At 45.2% G+C, this 20,146-nt stretch overlaps 4 protein-coding genes across 6 annotated transcripts; 2 read left to right on the plus strand and 2 right to left on the minus strand.

The window, feature by feature from the left end:
- Nucleotides 1-77: 77 nt before the first annotated feature.
- cv (twisted gastrulation BMP signaling modulator crossveinless) lies at nucleotides 78-2,177 on the minus strand. Of its 3 annotated transcripts, none has more exons than XM_033382555.1 (5): nucleotides 1,989-2,176; nucleotides 1,294-1,491; nucleotides 566-781; nucleotides 357-501; nucleotides 78-300 (listed from the first exon to the last, which is right to left on the minus strand). In XM_033382555.1, exons 2-5 carry the CDS (start codon nucleotides 1,397-1,399, stop codon nucleotides 108-110), a joined length of 660 nt encoding a protein of 219 aa, XP_033238446.1. In that variant the 5' UTR covers nucleotides 1,400-1,491; nucleotides 1,989-2,176; the 3' UTR covers nucleotides 78-107. The 3 variants fall into 3 exon arrangements, with proteins under 3 accessions (XP_033238446.1, XP_033238445.1, XP_001354545.2); XM_033382554.1 differs by having other exon boundaries at nucleotides 1,810-2,176; XM_001354509.4 differs by having other exon boundaries at nucleotides 1,294-2,177.
- Nucleotides 2,178-2,623: 446 nt separating this feature from the next.
- Nucleotides 2,624-7,329, plus strand: PGAP1 (GPI inositol-deacylase). Its single transcript, XM_001354508.4, has 10 exons — nucleotides 2,624-3,011; nucleotides 3,071-3,802; nucleotides 3,870-4,049; nucleotides 4,113-4,357; nucleotides 4,422-4,844; nucleotides 4,902-5,027; nucleotides 5,159-5,352; nucleotides 5,420-6,083; nucleotides 6,151-6,246; nucleotides 6,315-7,329. Exons 1-10 carry the CDS (start codon nucleotides 2,871-2,873, stop codon nucleotides 6,475-6,477), a joined length of 2,964 nt encoding a protein of 987 aa, XP_001354544.4. The 5' UTR covers nucleotides 2,624-2,870; the 3' UTR covers nucleotides 6,478-7,329.
- A 2,573-nt stretch (nucleotides 7,330-9,902) lies between these two features.
- Nucleotides 9,903-13,528, minus strand: LOC4814515 (translation initiation factor IF-2). Its single transcript, XM_001354507.4, has 3 exons — nucleotides 13,286-13,528; nucleotides 10,237-11,387; nucleotides 9,903-10,172 (listed from the first exon to the last, which is right to left on the minus strand). Exons 2-3 carry the CDS (start codon nucleotides 11,058-11,060, stop codon nucleotides 10,094-10,096), a joined length of 903 nt encoding a protein of 300 aa, XP_001354543.2. The 5' UTR covers nucleotides 11,061-11,387; nucleotides 13,286-13,528; the 3' UTR covers nucleotides 9,903-10,093.
- Nucleotides 12,529-20,052, plus strand: Tre1 (Trapped in endoderm 1). The gene is made up of 7 exons (XM_001354506.4): nucleotides 12,529-12,993; nucleotides 18,423-18,541; nucleotides 18,607-18,752; nucleotides 18,814-18,914; nucleotides 18,987-19,089; nucleotides 19,146-19,633; nucleotides 19,708-20,052. The coding sequence occupies exons 2-7, from the start codon at nucleotides 18,424-18,426 to the stop codon at nucleotides 19,892-19,894; spliced, it is 1,143 nt and encodes a 380-aa protein (XP_001354542.2). The 5' UTR covers nucleotides 12,529-12,993; nucleotide 18,423; the 3' UTR covers nucleotides 19,895-20,052.
- The last annotated feature ends 94 nt before the right edge of the window (nucleotides 20,053-20,146 follow it).

Below are 20,146 nucleotides of genomic sequence, written 5' to 3' on the forward strand. Positions count from 1 at the left end.
TATACAAATATTACTTCGTACTACGTAATAATAATGTCACTGTATTGAGTAGCTAAATTTCTTAAATGTTTTCACTGTTCTTTAAATGGCATTTGATCGCACTGCTCTCAATAATTATTATTTACTGATCCATCGAAAGGACCCATATTGTCGCCAAAGTCCTGCATCTCCTCCTCAATGTTTTCATCGAAATCATCGCCCAAATCCTTAGATTCGGGACAGTTTCGACAGCGACTCTCGTTAACACCGTAGTTAATACATGTCGATCCCACGCACTCACAGCAGCCGTCGTGGAACCATCTAATTTGTTAGATTTCAATTAAATACTGTCTATTCGTTATATGCATTATATTCACCTGGTACTGCTGGCACCGGTGCTCTGACAACTCTTTCGACACTTATTCCAGGAAACGCACTGGTCCAGATATATTACCGTGCAATTAACTGTAACTATATTGTCTCGCTCCTGTATTGCTTCATCCAAATTTTTATCATTTGTTCCTTAAATACAAGAGACTCGGTTAAACACAAAGTAATAATACCAATTGCTTTGAGAATTACATACTTAAATAATAATGGCCATCCTTTTCGAGTTTGGGACCCTTCAAGTACTTGTCAAAATCCACTTGAAACGTGAACACATTCCAATTGTAGCCGAAAGTATCACTGTCATCCGGATTTGTGATCAATACGTTGAACAGCTCCGGCACACCATCGAAATCTTCGACATGAGATTTCTTTGACAGCGAATTGCGCGTGTCATTCGGCTTCGGACAGAGCTCTGTAAATTTAAATACCAATAAAACATACAAATAGAAAATGGGCAAATAGACAACTGCATGCTTTTTAAAAAAAAGATATTCTATCACGTGCTATGAGATTGGTCTTTTCTAACTGACTGGTGCTTGGCAAAGTCGAATGTCATAACACCATTACTAATAGGTTGCTGATCATCTGTTCTCCAGACGCAGCGACCTGCGTCTGCCAATGTAAACGCCTATTCCGGGTCGTTGCGTCTATTTCGATATCGATACCAAACGCGCTGCAGTGTAAAAGGGCTATAAGAGTGGTCGGGAAACTGCTAATCGCTAGCTCAAGCCCGCTATCGATACCTGGTTGGCACATCGCTCACACACACTCGCACATGCACGAACACTACACAGTTGAAGGCAACAAAAACAATGCGAGCCAAAGGCTGTCGCCCGATTGTCATCACCACATATTTTTATCTCGTTAGACCTCTGCCCAACCCCACCCTCAGTGTGGAAGGCCAACGCCAGCCGCATTACTTACCTACACAGCTGCAGCACTCCTCGTAGTACTTCTTCCCCAGACACTTGAGACACTCTTTGCAGCAGGAGCAGTTCTTGAGCTCGCATTTGCAGCTCTGCGTCAGCATGCACTTGGATACGATGGATGCGCAGACGACTTCATTGCACGACTCCACATGGCCATAGAAGCACACGAGTCCCAGCAGCAGAAATGAGCCAACTGTGAGCGAGCGCCAAATATCCATAATGTTAGATGTTGTGGAGGATTTCATATGATTGCACACGGTGGACAAGGAGATGGCAGGGGAAACAGAGAGACACAACAGCAGTGGACGGTAGTTGGGGAGACTTTGACTGATATATTTATACTATATAGTGAATAATAGATGGAAATGCGATCTGTTTTTTTCTGTTTCACACGTATGTACATATGTATGTAAATATATAAATATGTATCTTTATGTATGTATGGACCAGCTGCGCTTGTGTGATTGCAATTACAAAAAATTACAGTTGGGGAAAACACACACAAACACACCGACAAACTATTTGTTAACAACACATGTAATTGCACGGCATCATTCGCTTAAGATACTTTCAGTTTGGATTATTTAAATATGTATTTATATGTTGGATCAGACTCAGTCTACGAATATATTTCATAAATCATTGGACAAGCGCGTAACAACAGCAACAAGAAACGACTCCACAACGTACACTAAGAAGACAATAACTATCGAGCGACAGATCAGATTCGAGAGATCCGCAGCGGCAACGTAACGGCAGAGGCGACAACGAGACAGAGACGTCGGCGTCAGCTAGCTTGTTTTTATTATTGGCGCGACCCGCAACGATACAACTAGATACAAATACGAATACGCGAATTGAGCGCACACACAGAATCAAACCCACCACACACGCAACTCAGACTGGGGCTTAGAAACGTAAACACGTTACGAAGCGTTGATGATGCTGACGCCGGCGCTGCTGGCTTTGATTGTTGACAATTCTGGCTCTGGCTGCCAGCGAGGGGAGGGGGCGGCTCGGAACGGATCGGATCGGGACACAGAGTCAGGCGCACGCGTACGTTAGCTGAATGATCAGCTACCAACAACAATTATCAATACACACACATGTCCATACGTATGCATGTGGATCAAATGACTTAGAGATGAGCAATATTATCCAAAAATTAAACCTGATAAAATTGCTGTTCTTTCATATAAAAGAGACGACCTTACAATTTATTTGTTAGACAATGAAGCTGCAACCCCACTCAAAAATAGAAGACCATCTGTAAATCACAAACTATTGCTGGAAATAAAACATAGGTCCCTCCTGTATTTTTGTCTACGAAATGACACCAGTATGAGAAATTTATCTTAATCAGTTCATACCTATGTTGATCAAATATTTTTATTTGGGTTATTTTTAATTCGAAAAAAAACATAGCTCTCCTCTCTAATACTGAATTGCACTATCGAGTACCGATACTTTAAGACTCCGGTACTCGAACCTCAGCGGTCTGGCAGCGCCATCGGAACAACAATAACAAAAATACAGAACAAACTGAAATATGCAAAATTAGACATTTTAAAAATGTTTATGTTTCGGAACTGTGCCGTTCTCCTGGTGATTGGTTCCATCTGTTGTTTCATATATGGGATCATTAACCTCTATGTAGATGTGGAGCCGAATGCCTGTCGCATGACCTATATGTTTGGGCAGCCGATGTTTTCAGTAAGTTATCAGAATGAGATTAGCACACTCAACACACTATATATTTATTGCTTATACAGCGAGTCCAAATAAAAAACGGCGAGCTGTATCCCAATTACAGACTTTTCTACTACTACGAAGGACTAAGGGACTCGGTGGAACCACATGCAAAGGAGATGACCGGAGCTCCGGTTATTTTTGTGCCAGGCAATGGCGGCTCCTACAAGCAAGTTAGATCGTTGGCCTCCGTCGCCCTTCGCAAGGCTCTGACTAACGATGCCGGCATTCATTTAGACTACTACACCATCGACTACGATGAAGAGCTGTCGGCCCTCTATGGCGGCTACTTGTTTCATCAGCAACGTTATCTTAAGCTCTGCATCCGCACAATCCTGTCCCTCTATAAAGGGCGCAGCGAGGAGCCGTCCATTGTGCTCATCGGGCACTCAATGGGCGGTAAGCTGGCGCACTCGGTTCTCACAGACTTAAGCATAGGACAGCACATAAATACGATTATCAGTATTTCCACGCCCCTTGACCGGCCCGTGCTAAATTTGGATGCTGAGCTGGACGCTTTTTACGCACAGACAGATAGTGCCCTGAGCAGGACTCGAACAGTCACTCTACCAACGACCCGGACCAATGTATGCAACAGCTTGCACCAGAACCCACCAAGTGTCCAAAATATGGCTCTGAAAGAGACATCGGCAAACCTGGACAACGTTTTGCTCATCTCGACGGCTGGTGGGAATCGTGATCTCCTCGTGCGCCCGGGCCTAACAGCCTCCAAGTTCAATGATCTTCACGCCATGGTAAATTTCTATATAATTTCAACTTTGCTTCTATCGCTATCTATTTTGTATTCCTGTTACCTTGCAGACCTCGGCCATACCCCGTGTGAGCCTAAGCTGCGATCATCTATCCGCTGTTTGGTGCTTGCAGTTCATTAAGACCATAAATAGATTCCTCTTCAGCATTGCCCGGGTGCGCGACGATCGGTCAGTGATCTTTGGCACAGACAAACAACGCAACCTGAAGTCGGCTCTGTCTCACTTTGTGGTAGATTCTAATGCTTATAATAACTTATAATTTCTTCATCATTTATCGCGTCTGGTTTTTCAGAAGCGGCCAAGTCGCCCGCAGAGCACTATGAGCTTTTCTGCAGCCAACAATTGGAACGAGGAGCGACGACTAGTAATCAATAAGTACTTCGCCAATGGTCTCAAGACTTCCTACTTTGACCTGATTGGCATAAAGCGCCACAAGCGCTACAAAAAGCTAGCCGTAGAGGCGCTGAATGTGGACGATATCGATTGGTTATTCGGCTGCACTGCCCTGGTCCACAAAGAGACGGGTCAAACTTACTGGTGAGCTGCCCCTCGTCCACCATGCTAAAGACCAGTCCACATGACCTCCTTTCTGGCATTTTAGCGAAAAGGTTACACCGCTCACCCATCTAGTTCAGCGGTTGCCGAACAGAGAGCGAGAGCCGCGAAGCATTGCAGTGCTGGATCTTCACAATTTGCGCAACACCTACTTAGAGTGGACTCATGTGCTGGTACGCCTACCAGCGGGCAGCGGTCACCTTGGCTACAATCTAGACATCTACGACCCTAAAGAGCGGCACGTTGACATCCGCCTTCCGCGCTGGTACTCCTTTTCCAAGCAACTGGCCGTCAATGAAACGCTGCAGGGCACACTCCACTATAGGCTGCGTATCAGCGAGCTCTTCGATCCGTACCAGAGCCTGAGGGTGATTGTTGAGCCCCTACAGTGCCTCAAACCACAGTACCGCGTCACGGCAAGGCTCTGTGTTCCTTGGGCGGCGGGCTTTGAGCGCTTTCAAACGTTGACGTGAGTTGGTGTAGAAATCTATTCTTTCTTGGTCAATATTCGACTGCCTATCCACAGTTCTCCAGACGAAAAGCCTCAGCTTTATGCGAACGTACCCACCCTGCTGCCAAAGCACTACAATACGACCCTGAATCCTGTCATAATGGACTTGTACCTGGACCCCATTTGCCGCTATCGTATAAGGTAAACAAACTTTAAATGATTTAAAGCAGTGTGGATTTATAATTCTCTTTCTCTTTCCCTCTTCCACGGTCTCTCGCTTCTCCTTCTTATTGACGTTTTCTGTCGCACTCTGATTCATTTTCGAACCTAAGCTATGAGTACGGCTATTCCTCAGCCCTGTCCCGACTGGTCTTGGAGTTTTCCAGCTGGCTGCCGGCTCACCTGACATGTGTGCTGCTTATTGTTTTGCGAAAGCAGGTTTCAACCTTCCATGAAGTGGGCAGCTTCAAGAGCCTAAAGCCCTACACCGGCTATCTGCAGTACACATCACTATACGTGGTCACAGGTTGTCCAAAAGAAATGATTCACATATGTCGTCCCAGAATGCAAACAAGTTTTCTGTTTTCTTGCAGCCTGTCGCCTGCTGAAGAAGCTAATACTGAGTAGCCGGGTGCTGCCCACTCCAGAGTCCTTGGACTACAGCATCAACGTGTCGATTGTGATCCACTGCGCAGCGATTGCGTTCTCCTTGGTGGCAGCCCTGGCCACCTGGCTGGCCCTATCGCTCTACGGAAACGCATTCTATCGCTTGGCCTTGCGTCTGACGCGCCAATCACAGCCCAGCTCCAATATACTGATCTCCATAATGACTCATCTGCCCATTACTTACGGCATCCTAACCATTGCGACGGCAATAGGCACCTGCAGTGGTGTGGGTCTGCTGCTGGCCTTTGTTTTCTACTTTCTGATGCTGTCGAATGCCTACAAGGACTACCTGGAGGACTTCGTCTGGCAGAAGGCGGCTAACTTGGTTCGCGGTACGCCGAGTGAACCGGCTGCTACAGGATCTGAAGGAGATGGAGACACGCTGTCGGGCATAGATGATGGCCAGTCAGACGAAAAAAAGCAACAGCAGGAGGAGGAGCAGGAAGAAATGGCAGCGGAAAAAAAGGAAATTGATCCAGAACCCTGTGTTGGCCTTCAAAACTTTCCCTTTCACGTAACCCTATTGTTGATGCTGCTCATGCAGCTGCTGCTCACTGGCCCAAACACATTGGCCTGGGTCCGATCTCGACGGTAAGTGAAACTTCTATCGCTCACATAAGTCGTTGAAGGAATCATTTCTCCCCCTTTTCCTCGGCAGCCATGGCATCGATCTGCCCGACCCGAGCTTGCAGTCCAGCGTCGTTGTCTTGATCTCCCTAAGTTTACTGCTGCAGTTTCGGGCTCCACAGAAATGGTAACTAAAGATTGCCACTTATCGTAGCCAACACCATCTTACACAGCCTCTCCTCTTCCCTGCCTTAGCTCTGGCTATTGGATGATGTCCATTGTCCTGTACGTGCTGTCTGGGATTGTTCTTTTGTACTGTCAGGCAGCCATATACAGACTGAACTTTGTGTTTGCTGGTGCCTTCGCCCTGCTGGCCGCCCACCAAGGTCTCTGGATTCTGTGGCGTCGCCTGAACTGAACTGGTTTTAGCACGTGTCTTAATTTGTTATTTATTTGTTCATTAGTTAATACAGCTATTAAGTTAGAGCAAACAATGGCAATGCCCGAGTCGAAGTGTGCGGTTGAGTCTTACATAAACCCTCAGGCGGCCATTACAATTACAATTAAGTCGCTATTGGTCATAGCGGGAAGTCCAAACTAGTCCAAATAGGCGTTACTCGATTTGCCGAACGCACATTGCTTTCAATAAATTTTTTTACGCCTGCTGCCGACGATTTCTGTTGGAGATATCTGGTATCAGGTATCAGGTGGCAGGCATGTCAATTACCATTTATGTGAAATGTGTGAAAATTACCATAAACACTGACCACACTGTACTGCCATACGCGGTTTTCGATTCAGCCCAAACCAAAAACCTTTATTTTCACCATTTTTGTTTTCCATTTGGACTTGGCATTTCCCAGTCGGTGCTAAAAAGCAAGCTCCTTATATCCGTGCCCTCCGGATATGTGCAAATGAATGTTAAATTCAACCAAAGACTAGTCTATATATAGGTACAAATATATCTTTTATCCTTTTTTACCCTCAAATCCCTTTAATATCATTTATGTGAAGGACGTTTTGGATGTATATATATAATATGGGAATTGTAATTAAATTTAAACATACTTAATGTAGAAAATACTACGGGTGCACACCTACTGCTTGACAATGTTTTCCGACGAGTAGGAATGCAGACATTTGCAGTGGTATTGGAGGCATCGGTCCACCGAACCTGATCGCCCCATATTAGATATACTACATATATTTACTATAGCTCGTAACATACCCGTAGTTTTCAAAAATAAATAAACTCCCATTACTTATCCAATTGCTTGTTGGACAGTGTTGGGGGCTTTACTGCGACGTAAAAATTTCCACAAATTTATTGAATTCATGTCGGTTTAGCTCTGCGCCCCGATTTCAGATCGTAGCTGAAAAAGGTCGGACCTCCATCCATCCCAATTTAGCCGGACCACTTCCATCCAGACTCAGCTTCATCTGTCTTAATGTCTCATTCGGCAGAGTGTTGAATGCGATTTGGAAAACAGGATCAGACAACATGTCTGTCATCGCCCGCGGATTGGCGAGTTATGGCACAGCAGGGCGTGGCAAAGTCATGCTGACACCCGCGGCGGCTGCCATAAGCGCCCGATTTGGCACGATTGCTGCTTGTGGATGGGGTTTCGTTTTAGTTGCACGTCCAGTAGTCAAACACGATAAGTGGTTAATGCTGTACGGATCAAAAAATGCGAGCATAATAATCACATTCGAAAATTAAGTAGATAAACGCATCATCAGTTTGGTAATTGTTTAATTAAAGCTTTTTTGATCTTATCAATCAATTAAAAAGATTTACAATATCTTATGACTTTAGTTTATTAATTAGGCTAGACTTTGCTATCTGACTAACAGCTAGGACAGATATAAGAGATATGTATATGTTTATAGGGGAAGTGCGATGGTTATGGGCACGTTCTAGGTTTGGGTACCATCTGAAGCTGGACAACAAGCAGACGCCACTGACCTAAGTATTGTGAATCGAGTTCCTTGACAGGCGCAGCATTTTGATAACGAAACAAATATCTGCATTTGATTATGTATATATTTATAGCTTTCGAATGGAGATACATTGGTGGGAAAAAGGTGTGTGTTTTGATTTCAGTGTTGTAATTGTATGTGCTTTATCGCCGTGTTTACCCAAAATTGATGCATCACATAATTTGTCGAACTCTTGGAAAAATGGCTGTCATTCCCGGTTATGAGCACCGCCATTATACCTGTTGTGGTCACTCTGGCTATACCCGATACTCCAACACTGTAGGAAAGTGCAAGTGGATCGGTGTAACACCCAAAAGGAAGCGTTTTCCATCCCATAAACTGTATATATTCTTGATCAGCACCAATAGCCCAGTCAATATGGCCATGTCTGTCTGTCCGTTTTGCTTGACGCCTACTTCTCAGAGACTTTTAAGATACAAGGAAGAAATTCATAGATAATTACCATATCTAGGAGATTGCCCAATCTGGAATCACATCGAATTATTTTTATAGGCACAAGGAACAAATAAAACTGCATTCCCTCTCTTTCACACACTCTTCCTGCAGTGTGCGCCCTCTGGCGGAACGCAGCCATACTGGACTGCGTATCGGCCACAAATGTAGAGCCGCGGCCCTAGCCGCGTTCCCGCGCGATTTACTTACCGCCGGTTTTGGTTGAGAAACTATGTGATATTGTTGTTTATGTTTTACGTGATTTTAGCCAAGTCAACACCGGAACAATCGTTGTTGCCAGACATTGAGTGTTGCTTAGCGGACAAGAAACCTGCCAAAGGGACTGCTAAAGCATATGGCATTCCTAGGAGACACCATTTCGGATGGTGTTTTGTTTGAATTCGTCCGTAATTGCAGCCAACGTACACATCAAACATTTTAGTTTTATTGTTTTCAACGCTTTCTTTTGGCTCGATAAAAGGATCTTCTGTTTCTGCCAAGAAAAAGCATGGACGGCGGGAAACACTAGCGAAACTAAGCGCACCAAGGAAATTCCATTGAAACCATCAGCTATATACACTATTTTATAAGAAATTATAATTAAGCGTCGGAATCGGTATCGTCTTTTATCATCCCTGTTCAGAAAAGGGTCCGAGCAAGCAGGTGCCCGCCCCTGTCATGAGAGATTGAAAAACATAGAGAGAAAGAGAGGAAAAACCATCACCTCTAGTAATATCCTGCACTCCGTTTATCATATTTCCAACTAATGACCTATTTGATCAGAATTTTTTAAATAATTTATATATTTTCGTTTTTCTGCTATTGCCACGGCAATACCAGCCGCTTTATTTCGATCCCCTCCGACAGAGGAAACACACTGCACGAGGAAGAGTGTGTGTGAGATTGATGAGAGGGAGAGCAAGCACGTGGAAGGGCTGGGGTAGCGTAGCCACTGCAAATGGATTTGTAGATTCTCGCTATAGAGATATGTAGAAGGGGGCTGGGCAAAATTTCGAAATACACTTGTAACAGTGTATTCTCACAGGAGCAAGGGTACAAAATTGTCTTCCTCTAGCTCTTATAGTCGGCGGGTATAAATTCCGTGACTTTATGAATATCCACACGAACATAGACTTCTTTGACTTCTATAAATTTGGTCCAACGTTTCTCCCATTTTTGTATCCCTATAAAAAAAAGGGTTTTGTCGAGATCCTAAAAATAGACACTTCTTTGGAAGGTAACTTCATCGTTGGAATCAAATCTCTCTCCGCGGAGCCACTTCTTCAGGTTTGGAAACGAGGAATAATGAGCACACAGGAATTCGCAGTAGAAATTAAAAAAACTTCACACAATTACAATTTATAAGTTAAAATATTTATTATTAAAACCAAATATAAAAAAAATGTTTGTTAAAAGAACATGGCATTAAAGATACAAGTAGATGCTGATGATCTGTACATGGACATAGATTAACGTAGCCTATATATGTAATTGTATAGGTATAATATGTATAGGTATGAGTGTGTATATTTGTACAGTTTGAGCTTAGATAAAATGGGAAGGACGAGTACCAAAAGATGTATGCACTAAAGAAGTGGCGACTACTGCCAGTAGCCAGGAACGAGCTGTACTGGTCCCGGAACATGGGCCAGATACCCGGGCGATGGCATCACATCGACCCTGTAAAACGGAGGAGGAGAGTTTTGAGAGAAAGTTAGCAGCAGTGTCAAAGGGATGTACATACCGACTTGGCTCCGACTGCGAAGGAGCGGCCCGATAGTAGCGCGGTCTGGGCGCCACATAGTTTCCTGAGGCGAAGCTGCGGGGATTGGCAACGGGAAAGCGAATAGAGGCGGCTTTTGAGGGCCGACCTCCGACCCTTGCACGGGCCCGCGAACGGGAGACTGTGGCAGTGCGTGCTGTGGCAGCTGCTGCTCCGGCTGCAGCGCCACCATCAGTGCTTGCTGCAGCTGCAGCTACACCCCCACCCAGTCCCAGTCCTAGACCTGACAAACCACCGATTCCGCCCAGACCGAGGCCTACAGATCCTGCGCCAGGCACTGGAGTCTGCCACATGGCGGCTAGCTGAATGGGTACCAGGGCTGGCAGCGAGACGGTAACCGGCACACCGGGAGGAGGTCCGGCTGGTGCCTCTGGGGCTGGTGCTGGGGCCTCCGGTTCTGGTTCTGGCTCCTCCTCTTCCTCGGGAGGGGGGGCGGTGGTCACCTCAGGCTCCGGCTCATCCTCGGGCTCAGGGGGTGGAGACGGAGTCGGCTTGGGCTCGACATCTTTCCAGGCCGCCAGTAGAGCCAGAAGCTCGTCCTTGGTTACGTGCGGGCTCGATGAGGGTGGCAGGTGGCTGAACCCGAAGCTGGGACTGGGACCGGCCCAGCCGCCACCGCTACTCCAACCGATGGGTGGACCGGGTGGGCCAAAGAGGGAGCGCTGTTGCCGCTGCGGGTGCACCGGTCCGCCGGGATAACGTATTGGCTGGATGATCTGGCCACGGATCTGGCTGAGGGAGAGCAGGACCAGTGCTAGGCAGTGGGAAATCTTGTGGGCCTGCATTGCTTAAGATCAGCTTGAGTGCGCGATGTTATCTGTACATCCATTGGCGACCGAAGCCTTTTATATGAGCCAGGCCGCTCCAGGCCATGCCGTGTCTGGGCAGACCAGGCCAGTCTGGGCCTGATCGAGTCGCGAATTGGGTTAACAATTGTCAGCCCCAGACTGGACTGGCCTGGCCTGGAACGGGCCGGAAGCGTCGGCTCGCGCGGCAATCGGCATTGGCATTTGGTCAACTGGTTCAAATCGTTATTTACGCATTTCAGTGGGCCTAGGAAGCTTGCACCATTTATGGCTCCCATTGCATCACACCGAAGACTAAGTAAGTAGCTGCGAATGAAAATGAAAACGAAAATGAAATGGACATGGAAAAAGTAGACACAGAAAGAAAGGAAAACTGGTTCGCGAGCACGCAGCTACACAACTGTGTAGCACAGTGTTTGCGCCTGGTCGATGGCTCAGTTGATGCCGCGTGCAGGCCAGCTCCCCGACTTTTTGCCCTCCCGAAACTGTGAGTGCCAGCTCGTAGGTAGCCAGCGTAGTCTCCGCCACCGTCCTCTCAGCGTGTATCACTATCAGATGCGGCTCCAACTAATGTTCGCCTGTCATCGATCATGACCGCATGCTCACCGTCAGCAGTAGTTTCCTGGTGAAGTTGAGTCCCATCAGGGCCACCTAGTCGCTGGCCAGTTCGCGGTACACCTCCGAGTGGTAGGCCGAGACTGCCACCAGGAGAAACAGACGCAGTGGCATTCAGTGGCCGTGGAGCTGCGGCTGAACAGGAATGCGAGCGAGAGCCAGACGGCATGAGCGTTTGAGGACATCGTCCTAACAGCGACCTGATGAGCTCCACTAAGGAGTACCACTCCTGCACACATGAGAAGGTCCAGCATACCTCGGGCATGGGTTACGCTAAATCGAAGGGCTTCTGCGAGTTGTGGAAGATGTCTATCAGAGAATATCAGAGATAATCACCCAACAAAAATACCTCTATGGCTAAACGACGTATGAAAGAGTTAAGGGATACAAAAGCAGATCCATAATTCATGGATTCCATGATTTCAAATAAAAGCGGAATGATTTTAATCATGTGTTATAGTCGTGGATGGTCTGCTGAAAGCAATGGAAAATGGAGGGCAAAACAAAATAGAAGCCAAATTTAGTATTAAGACAATATATTTATACATATTTATGTATATTGTATACATTATTATAAATACATATTTTAATAATGGTTCAATTAGTAAATAATTTATATTTTAATAATAATTCATTTATTAATTAAGCCAATAGAAGCGTTGACAGGGACCGCCATTGTGTTTCAACCATTTACGCCTGCGCCTAGAACATCGATATGTTTTGCACACTTGCGCCCTCGCAAGAAACATCGATACCCGCATGAGAATATATCGCAGGGTCGTCGGCTAGGGCTGGAACGATATATCCAAACCTAGCTTTTCCACTGCAATGCTCCGACCACTACAACGACATCGACAACGAATGCAAAAACAAACAGCAGCAACCCCAGCTCAGCTTCGTCACTCGCCTCTGCACTCGCACCAGCACTCGACCTAGTGGCGGCAGAGTTCTTTCTCGGCATTGTTTTTGTTAGTGTTGTTGTCCATTGCCAAAGAAAATACAAACTCGAACGTGATCGGAGATCTCTTGCGCAGAATCTTGCGCCGTCACAGCCACAGCCGCAGCCTCAGCTCGGTGTGTCACTGCCAACGTCAGAGCCAGTGAAGGCTTTGATAACCATTAAACGAAACATTGTGTACTCTAATCGCGACTTGCCAACAAGTTCTAATACGTGTTATTATTGCCAATCTTGGTGTTTTTTTTGGTTGGCCGAGTGCTGTGCATCGAGCAAAATGCAATTACAAAAATAATATTTAAAATCGCTTAACAAAGAAAAAAGTACCATTAACACGATCGGGTAAGCCAAGGCAGGAATCATACCAACAATTTAAGGCAATTGTGCAGGGTATTGTTGTTGCAGTAGGTACACAAACACACACAAACACACACACACATGCATACATACAGATTCATAGGCACATGAATGGAAGTACCATAACGAAATGATAAAGAAACGGCTGTTCCGTCCCGTCTCCCTTGTTTGCCTGCCTGACTGTCCGATGCAACGGCATTCGGAATTCAATTCCCACCCTATGTCGAACAGCTTCGCACACACACACACACGCACACGCACACACAGTCGTACTCACAAATTTTCTTCGCCACCGTCCTATCCTCCCGGCTTGCCTTTTGTTTTTATTTATGTTCGCAGATTTAGTTGATTCTGTTGCGCTGATTTCGATTAAATTTTAAATCTCCACTCTCCGGACAAAAGCCGCTGCACAGATTCCAAGCGAACGAATCATCATCATACCCCGCCCCCCCTCTCCGCCACCACTGTTGCAGAGTCAGAAACAGCTTTTTCACTGGCTATCAAGAAATTTACATTTTTGAGCTTCGATTAGTCAGCAGCAACGGGCAGATACTACATACATAGGTATATTTTCGGTGCAATGACATCAAAGAACATAGGAATACTGGAGGACAAAACACCATCTAGAAAAACGATCAGAGTAGAATAAGACCGTCTCAAATCCTGATTAAGCCAGTATTTCTAAAAAAGACACATACATATGTATGTAAATTCATTCTGCCATTATCTACTATTTACATACATATAGAGATCTAGAGACTATTGTTGTCTTTAACGTAGATCAATTAAAAGTGTCTTTCGCAGTTGTAAAAATACGGAAAATCAAAAGTCATTACCAGTTACTAACGTTTTATCTAAGCCATATGTATCACGTATTCAATTCAAATATTTACTTTTTTTATTAACGACATTATTACCAAATATAAGATCCAGTTATTGGAGAAAACGGCAAAAAAAAACTTAATATGAGATGAAGATTGATGGCAATACTGCCACAACGATAATTTTGTTTGAATTGCTTTGAGAAAAACCACACTAAATATGTACATTGGAATTTATATACTCTTTTAGAGATCAGATGTTCCATATATTGAACATCGCCATCATTTTGGCACGCAATTATGAAATTACCAATGTGTTCAATCTCTACCCAAATTGTACACAACTCTTATGACTAGGGTCAAAGGCATAGCCAACATATGACCGATCTAACTTCAACGTTCTTTGATTAGGGGTAAATCTGGCTGCAATAATTATCAGATCGTGATGAATTTTAGTCTATGAATCTCGATCTATTCCATATGTCTTTTTTTACCTTAAAACATAACAGCCAGAAGAAACGTTTCCGACCTCATAAAATATATGTATTCTTAAGCAGCATCAATAGTCGAGTCGCTATAGCCATATCCGTTTAACGCCTGCAAGGACTAGGGAACTAAGGACTCTGTTTTCTAGTATACCCCTCCTACGCATTGATTATAATGGGTACACAAACTCTAGATATAGCCTTAAATAAGCTTAAATGGTACCACTGGCATATATTTATACTTATGTACATATATTGTGTGCACATGAAAATTGTTTGATCGATAAGTTTTTGGGGTTCCGGTTCTTGTCTTGGTATTCTGAGGAATTTCGACTTGTGGGAATTCAAGGCTGATAAGACTGTTTGGGGTGCAACTCCAAACATACAACATACATGCATACATACATACATATGTACATATGTATGTTGTTACATATGTTTTAAGCTCCTATTTGCTTAGCTGTGTGTGCACAATGCGTTTCGGTGGGGAGTAATCCGCTCGGCCCGAGTGGGGGAGCGTTATCTCTGATATCTGTGCCATCATCATTGCCAACTGGCTGGGGGGAGGAGGGGGCTTCGCTGTGTGTTGTGTACACTCGCGCAGCCCTGGGAACGGGATGAGATGGAGTGGGCCCGGGATTGGATGCGTGTACAGATTTCCATTTGCGGGCTCCCCCTGTCCGAAAACGGAGAGAACTGAAAACAAACACACATGTTGATCATGCATGAAAGAAACCGATTCGTTTAGCCCTCACCCCAGCTGCCTTTCTGGCGGTGGTGGTGGTGGTGCTGCTGCTGCTGGTGTCGGTGGCGGTGGTGCTGCAGCGTTCGGAGAACGTTCCATGCACCGGAAACATACATATTTAAATGCGTAACATGGCGCATTTTAATTTAACCGATCCAAATCCAAATCCAAATAACAAGAAATAATCATAAATGAAATTGTGTATGTGCAAAGCAATTTAAGCCGCTCGTTGAATTTATGCTTGCGCGGCAGAAAACCCCTCGTGGTGCTCAAACCCCGGGCTAATTGAGATTTCCATTGATTCATTGTTTTCCGTTGTACCCACACACACACACTACACACACACATCTGTATATTGTTTGACGCGTTGTCAAGTTCGTGCAAGTTCTTCTGTTCTGTTGACTTTCCAAAGAGCGCAAAACTGGGAACAGAACCCACTTCATACCATATTAGGTGCGTTGAAAACTCTGTGCCTGTGTCTGTGTCTGTGTCTGTGTGTGTGTTGTGTGGGTGTCTGTGCGTGTGTGTGCGGTGGAGGGGAGCTGCAACTTGCAAGAATGCCTCCAGTGCGGGCGCCGCTTCTGCGCCACTTATCAACTCGAAAAGAAAAGAAAATTAAAATTGAATTGGTCGTAAAAAATACATTAAAATTGCCGCTGATAACTCCATGCCGGTCCGCAAAGATAACCATTACAAATCCCGACAGTAGGCATTGGAGTACAGAAGAACACTTGATTCTTGCACATTGTTAAGAGTCACAGCACATGTGCACTCACTCAGCTTTTGGTTCAGTTTTCGACGATTCGACGTTTCGAAAGAAGCTTTCAAGCTTTGTATGTATGTAGCTAGTACTTCAAATCATACCATCGATTGTGATCAAAAATATATGGACATACATACATATATGTACAGACATACATACCTACAGACTCGGTACATCTTTACCACTAAGATAAAATCTACGGTTGAACGAAGGAAGAACGAAGCTACTTCGGCGAGCCGAAGTCTATACTCTCTCACCTCCGATCTGAGCGGACACCTATTGCAAAACGATACTCTTATTTTGGCAGACATTCTTTTTAAAAGCTGTTGTACATATGTAGGGGTATATACATATAGGGTTACGCCCAGAAGGAAGCGTTTCCGAACCCATAAAGTATATGTATGTATATATTCTTGATCGGCATCAATAGCCGACTATGAGCACCTAGATCTCAGAGGCTATAAGAGCTAGAGAAACTATGTTTCGTATCCACACTCCTGTTAGATCCCACTGTTATAAGTTTTTCCCCCTTAGAAGCTGCTGTTCAATTTAAATATTTTATATCCTCTGCAAATGGTTTCCTTCAAGAAGTTTAAGCTCGCAATAAGTGCCCGATAAGCTACGTAGACCCCTAATCAGTTGGGATTTCCAGTACAGAAATACAAATCTGGGTATAGGAGTCATTATAAAAACCAGCTGGAGGGGCCTCAGTCGAAAATTTGATGAGCGCTTTAGTGAATTTTTCAGAACTTTCAAAAGTCAAGGGCACCGGCTCTACATGCAAACACGGTACTCAGTCAGTATACGTATCAGCCTTTGATATGTAACCTATAAAATATATCTTATATTATCCGTAAGCGCCAGAATTGGTGTCGGAGCCGATGAGTGTCGCAGGCTCTTTCTCTCTCTCTCTCTCTATCTATCTTTTGTGTCGCTGTTCGTAGAAGGGATGAATGGATTTGTTGCATAATGCTGGAAGCGGGATCTCTCCGGGATTTCCATGAACTTTGCTTGCACTTGTCATGAGAGATGGAAAAAACACAGAGAGAACGAGGGGGAACGTTGTGAGTTGCTGCGGACACCGCAACTCTACAGTTATACCCGATACTAAGTCAGTACGGCTCTCCTCCGGCAGACGCCGCTAATATTAAACGACACGACAAAGAGTGTGTGCGAGAGAGACAGAAAATCAGTCTGAGCGTGACGTCACGCGCTGCGTAGCCACTGCAAATTGATTTCTTGCTTTTGGTTACAAAAATGATCCGATCTGATCCAGATACAGCAATCTGATAGATATGGTCATTATCTATGATTCTGCGTTTTTAGTTTTCTCAAATCTGCAATATTGTGGATGCAACAGATTTTCGTCCATTGTTGGGGCAGAAGGGGGTGGGGCGAAATTCTGAGATATACGTTTTATAGTAAGATCTAACAGAAGTGCGGATACCAAATTTGGTTACTGTATCGTTAATAGTCTCTGAGATTTGTGGATGCCCCAGATTTTCGTCCTTTGCGGGGGCGGAAGGGGGTGTGGCGAAGTTTTGAAATATTTTTGTAGCAGTGACATATCACAGAAGTCTGGATCCAAAACATCGTTGTCATAGTCTTTGAGCACAAGGCGCTGAAGGGGACGGACAGACGGACGGACAGACAGACATGGCTCAATCGACTCGGCTATTGATGCTGATCAAGAATATATATACTTTATGGGGTCGGAAAAGATTCCTTCTGGACGTTACACACATCCACTTTTACCACAAATCTATTATACCCCAATATTCATTTTGAGTATCGGGTATAATAATCTTGAATTTATTGCAAACATATGTTTTCAGTGGACAGTGGTGTCCTTTATCCAGTGCTGACTTACAGCTTTCATCTCATAATCTACATAATTATAGATTTATACTCTTTGGTTTTTGAAATTTGAAAGACCTAGACTGCTAGACTGCTTTGTCTTTCTGACGAGGAAGTTCAGATGGGACATATCGCAGGCCATGCAGATTGTAATCATTCGAAAACCGGATTGATCATTACTACACTCATATATTACCAGTCCAGTTGAAATCTTATAACAAATTCAGAGCGCATAAATCAAATGTCGCGACTGAAAACCAACACGAGAGAAGCATTCGGAGTTCGCAGACTTCCTCGCTTATCCATGAGATCAAGTTTGTCTGAGCCAATCGCTTCCGCAGGATTTTGGCACATCGCTTCAGACCTAGAAACATGTCTTTTGGGCACTTTCACTTACATACCGGACATTATACGGGTGCTCGATCAATTCACGTGCGTGTAGGGCGGAGTCATATCTTCGGAACAGTGGTCAAAGGGGGCTCTAAGCCAGACCTGCTGGCGCCTTTAAAGTCTACAAAGTGCTGCCACCGATCCTGATAAGGAATGCATACATTTACCTTCCTTCCGCCGGTCTGCGTGCCGCAAAATCAATACCCCTCTGCTTGTTCAAAGAAGATCACTTGTTGGCACACATATGTACATAGAGCTAAGTGTTTGTTAAGGGTAATTCAATCATAATTGGATGTACCCATTTATCTAATCTGTAGCTTTAAATAACTCTTTCCTCCGTCTCTATATTCCAGCATGGACATGGACATGAACGTGGACCTGGGTGCCCCGGCATCCCAGTCGATATACCCGCATTCGGCAACAATGTTTGCCGCCATCAGTGCCTGCGTCTTCACGACCATCGGCGTGCTAGGTGAGTGAATGAAGTGTGTACCTTCGTCTGGCATCTGCTAACCTGCTTAACTACTTCTGCACCAGGAAACCTAATCACTCTGCTGGCTCTGCTCAAGAGCCCGACGATACGGGAGCATGCGACGACAGCTTTTGTCATATCCCTGAGCATATCAGACCTGCTATTCTGCTCCTTCAGCATGCCCCTGACAGCAGTTCGGTTCTTCCAGGAGGTGAGTCCGACCCCGTACACACAGTGGCCATTCAACAATCAGTAACGCGTTTCCACCACAGAGCTGGACCTTCGGCACCACCTTGTGCAAGATATTCCCCGTCATCTTCTACGGCAACGTGGCCGTCTCACTTCTCAGCATGGTGGGAATCACCCTCAATAGGTAGGAGCTGGCGGCTAAGCCGCTCTGCGAAGGCTCTTGACTAATCCACACCCTGGTGTAATCCCCTTGCAGGTACATACTCATCGCTTGCCATAGCCGATACTCCCAGATCTACAAGCCTAGGCTCATAACGCTGCAGTTGGTTTTTGTCTGGGCCGTGTCTTTTCTGCTTCTGGTGAGTACAAAATGGACAGCGATTAAGTGTCGGAAATATCAAATTGAATATTACAGCTGCCACCCATTCTGGGGATCTGGGGGGAAATGGGACTGGATGAGGCGACGTTCTCCTGCACAATACTCAAGAAGGAGGGCAAGTCGATCAAGAAGACGCTCTTCCTTATTGGTTTCCTGCTGCCCTGCCTGGTCATCATAATCTCCTACTCCTGCATTTACATTACTGTGCTGCACCAGAAGAGGAAAATCCGGAGCCACGACAACTTCCAGATTGGCGCCAAAGCGGCGGGCAAGGGGGAGTCTGGGGGCTCGTACGTGACGACAACGTGCACGAGAAAGGTGCGCGAGGACAACCGACTCACTGTAATGATGGTGACGATCTTCCTGTGCTTCCTCATCTGCTTTCTGCCACTGATGCTGGCCAATGTGGTGGACGATGAGCGGAAAACCTCCTATCCCTGGCTGCACATAATAGCCTCAGTCATGGCGTGGGCCTCGAGCGTCATCAATCCGATCATTTACGCGGCTAGCAATCGAAACTACAGGCAAGTGGCATGGTCACCCTTTCCCCCCGTCCCCCTCCCCAACCGATAATATATGTATATCCTTGCTCTTGCAGAGTGGCCTACTACAAGATATTTGCGCTTCTCAAGTTCTGGGGCGAGCCCCTGTCGCCGATGCCAAGCAGGAACTATCACCAAAGCAAAAACTCAAAGGAACTCTCGGGCGTCATCCGCAGCACTCCGCTCTTTCACGCTGTTCAAAAGAACAGTACTAACCAAATGTGCCAAACATATTCAGTATGATTGAGTCGATGTCGAGCCTCTTCCTTTGCATTAGAGCTGTTCATCATACCAATTACCTACCAATTACTTCCTAATTTATGTATGTACATATACGTGTATTAAACCGCGTATGAAGTCGGAAGCAACGGAAATAAATATAACTTTAGATCAATTTAGAATGCCAGGTCTACGTTTGATTAAACTGAATTTATGTGGGGGAACTGGAAACCCTATAGAGGATTGGTTACGGCTCGAACCAAAGCCTAAATTCTA

This window comes from Drosophila pseudoobscura, chromosome X, assembly GCF_009870125.1.
Source record: "Drosophila pseudoobscura strain MV-25-SWS-2005 chromosome X, UCI_Dpse_MV25, whole genome shotgun sequence".
In the NCBI taxonomy this organism is placed as follows: domain Eukaryota; kingdom Metazoa; phylum Arthropoda; class Insecta; order Diptera; family Drosophilidae; genus Drosophila; species Drosophila pseudoobscura.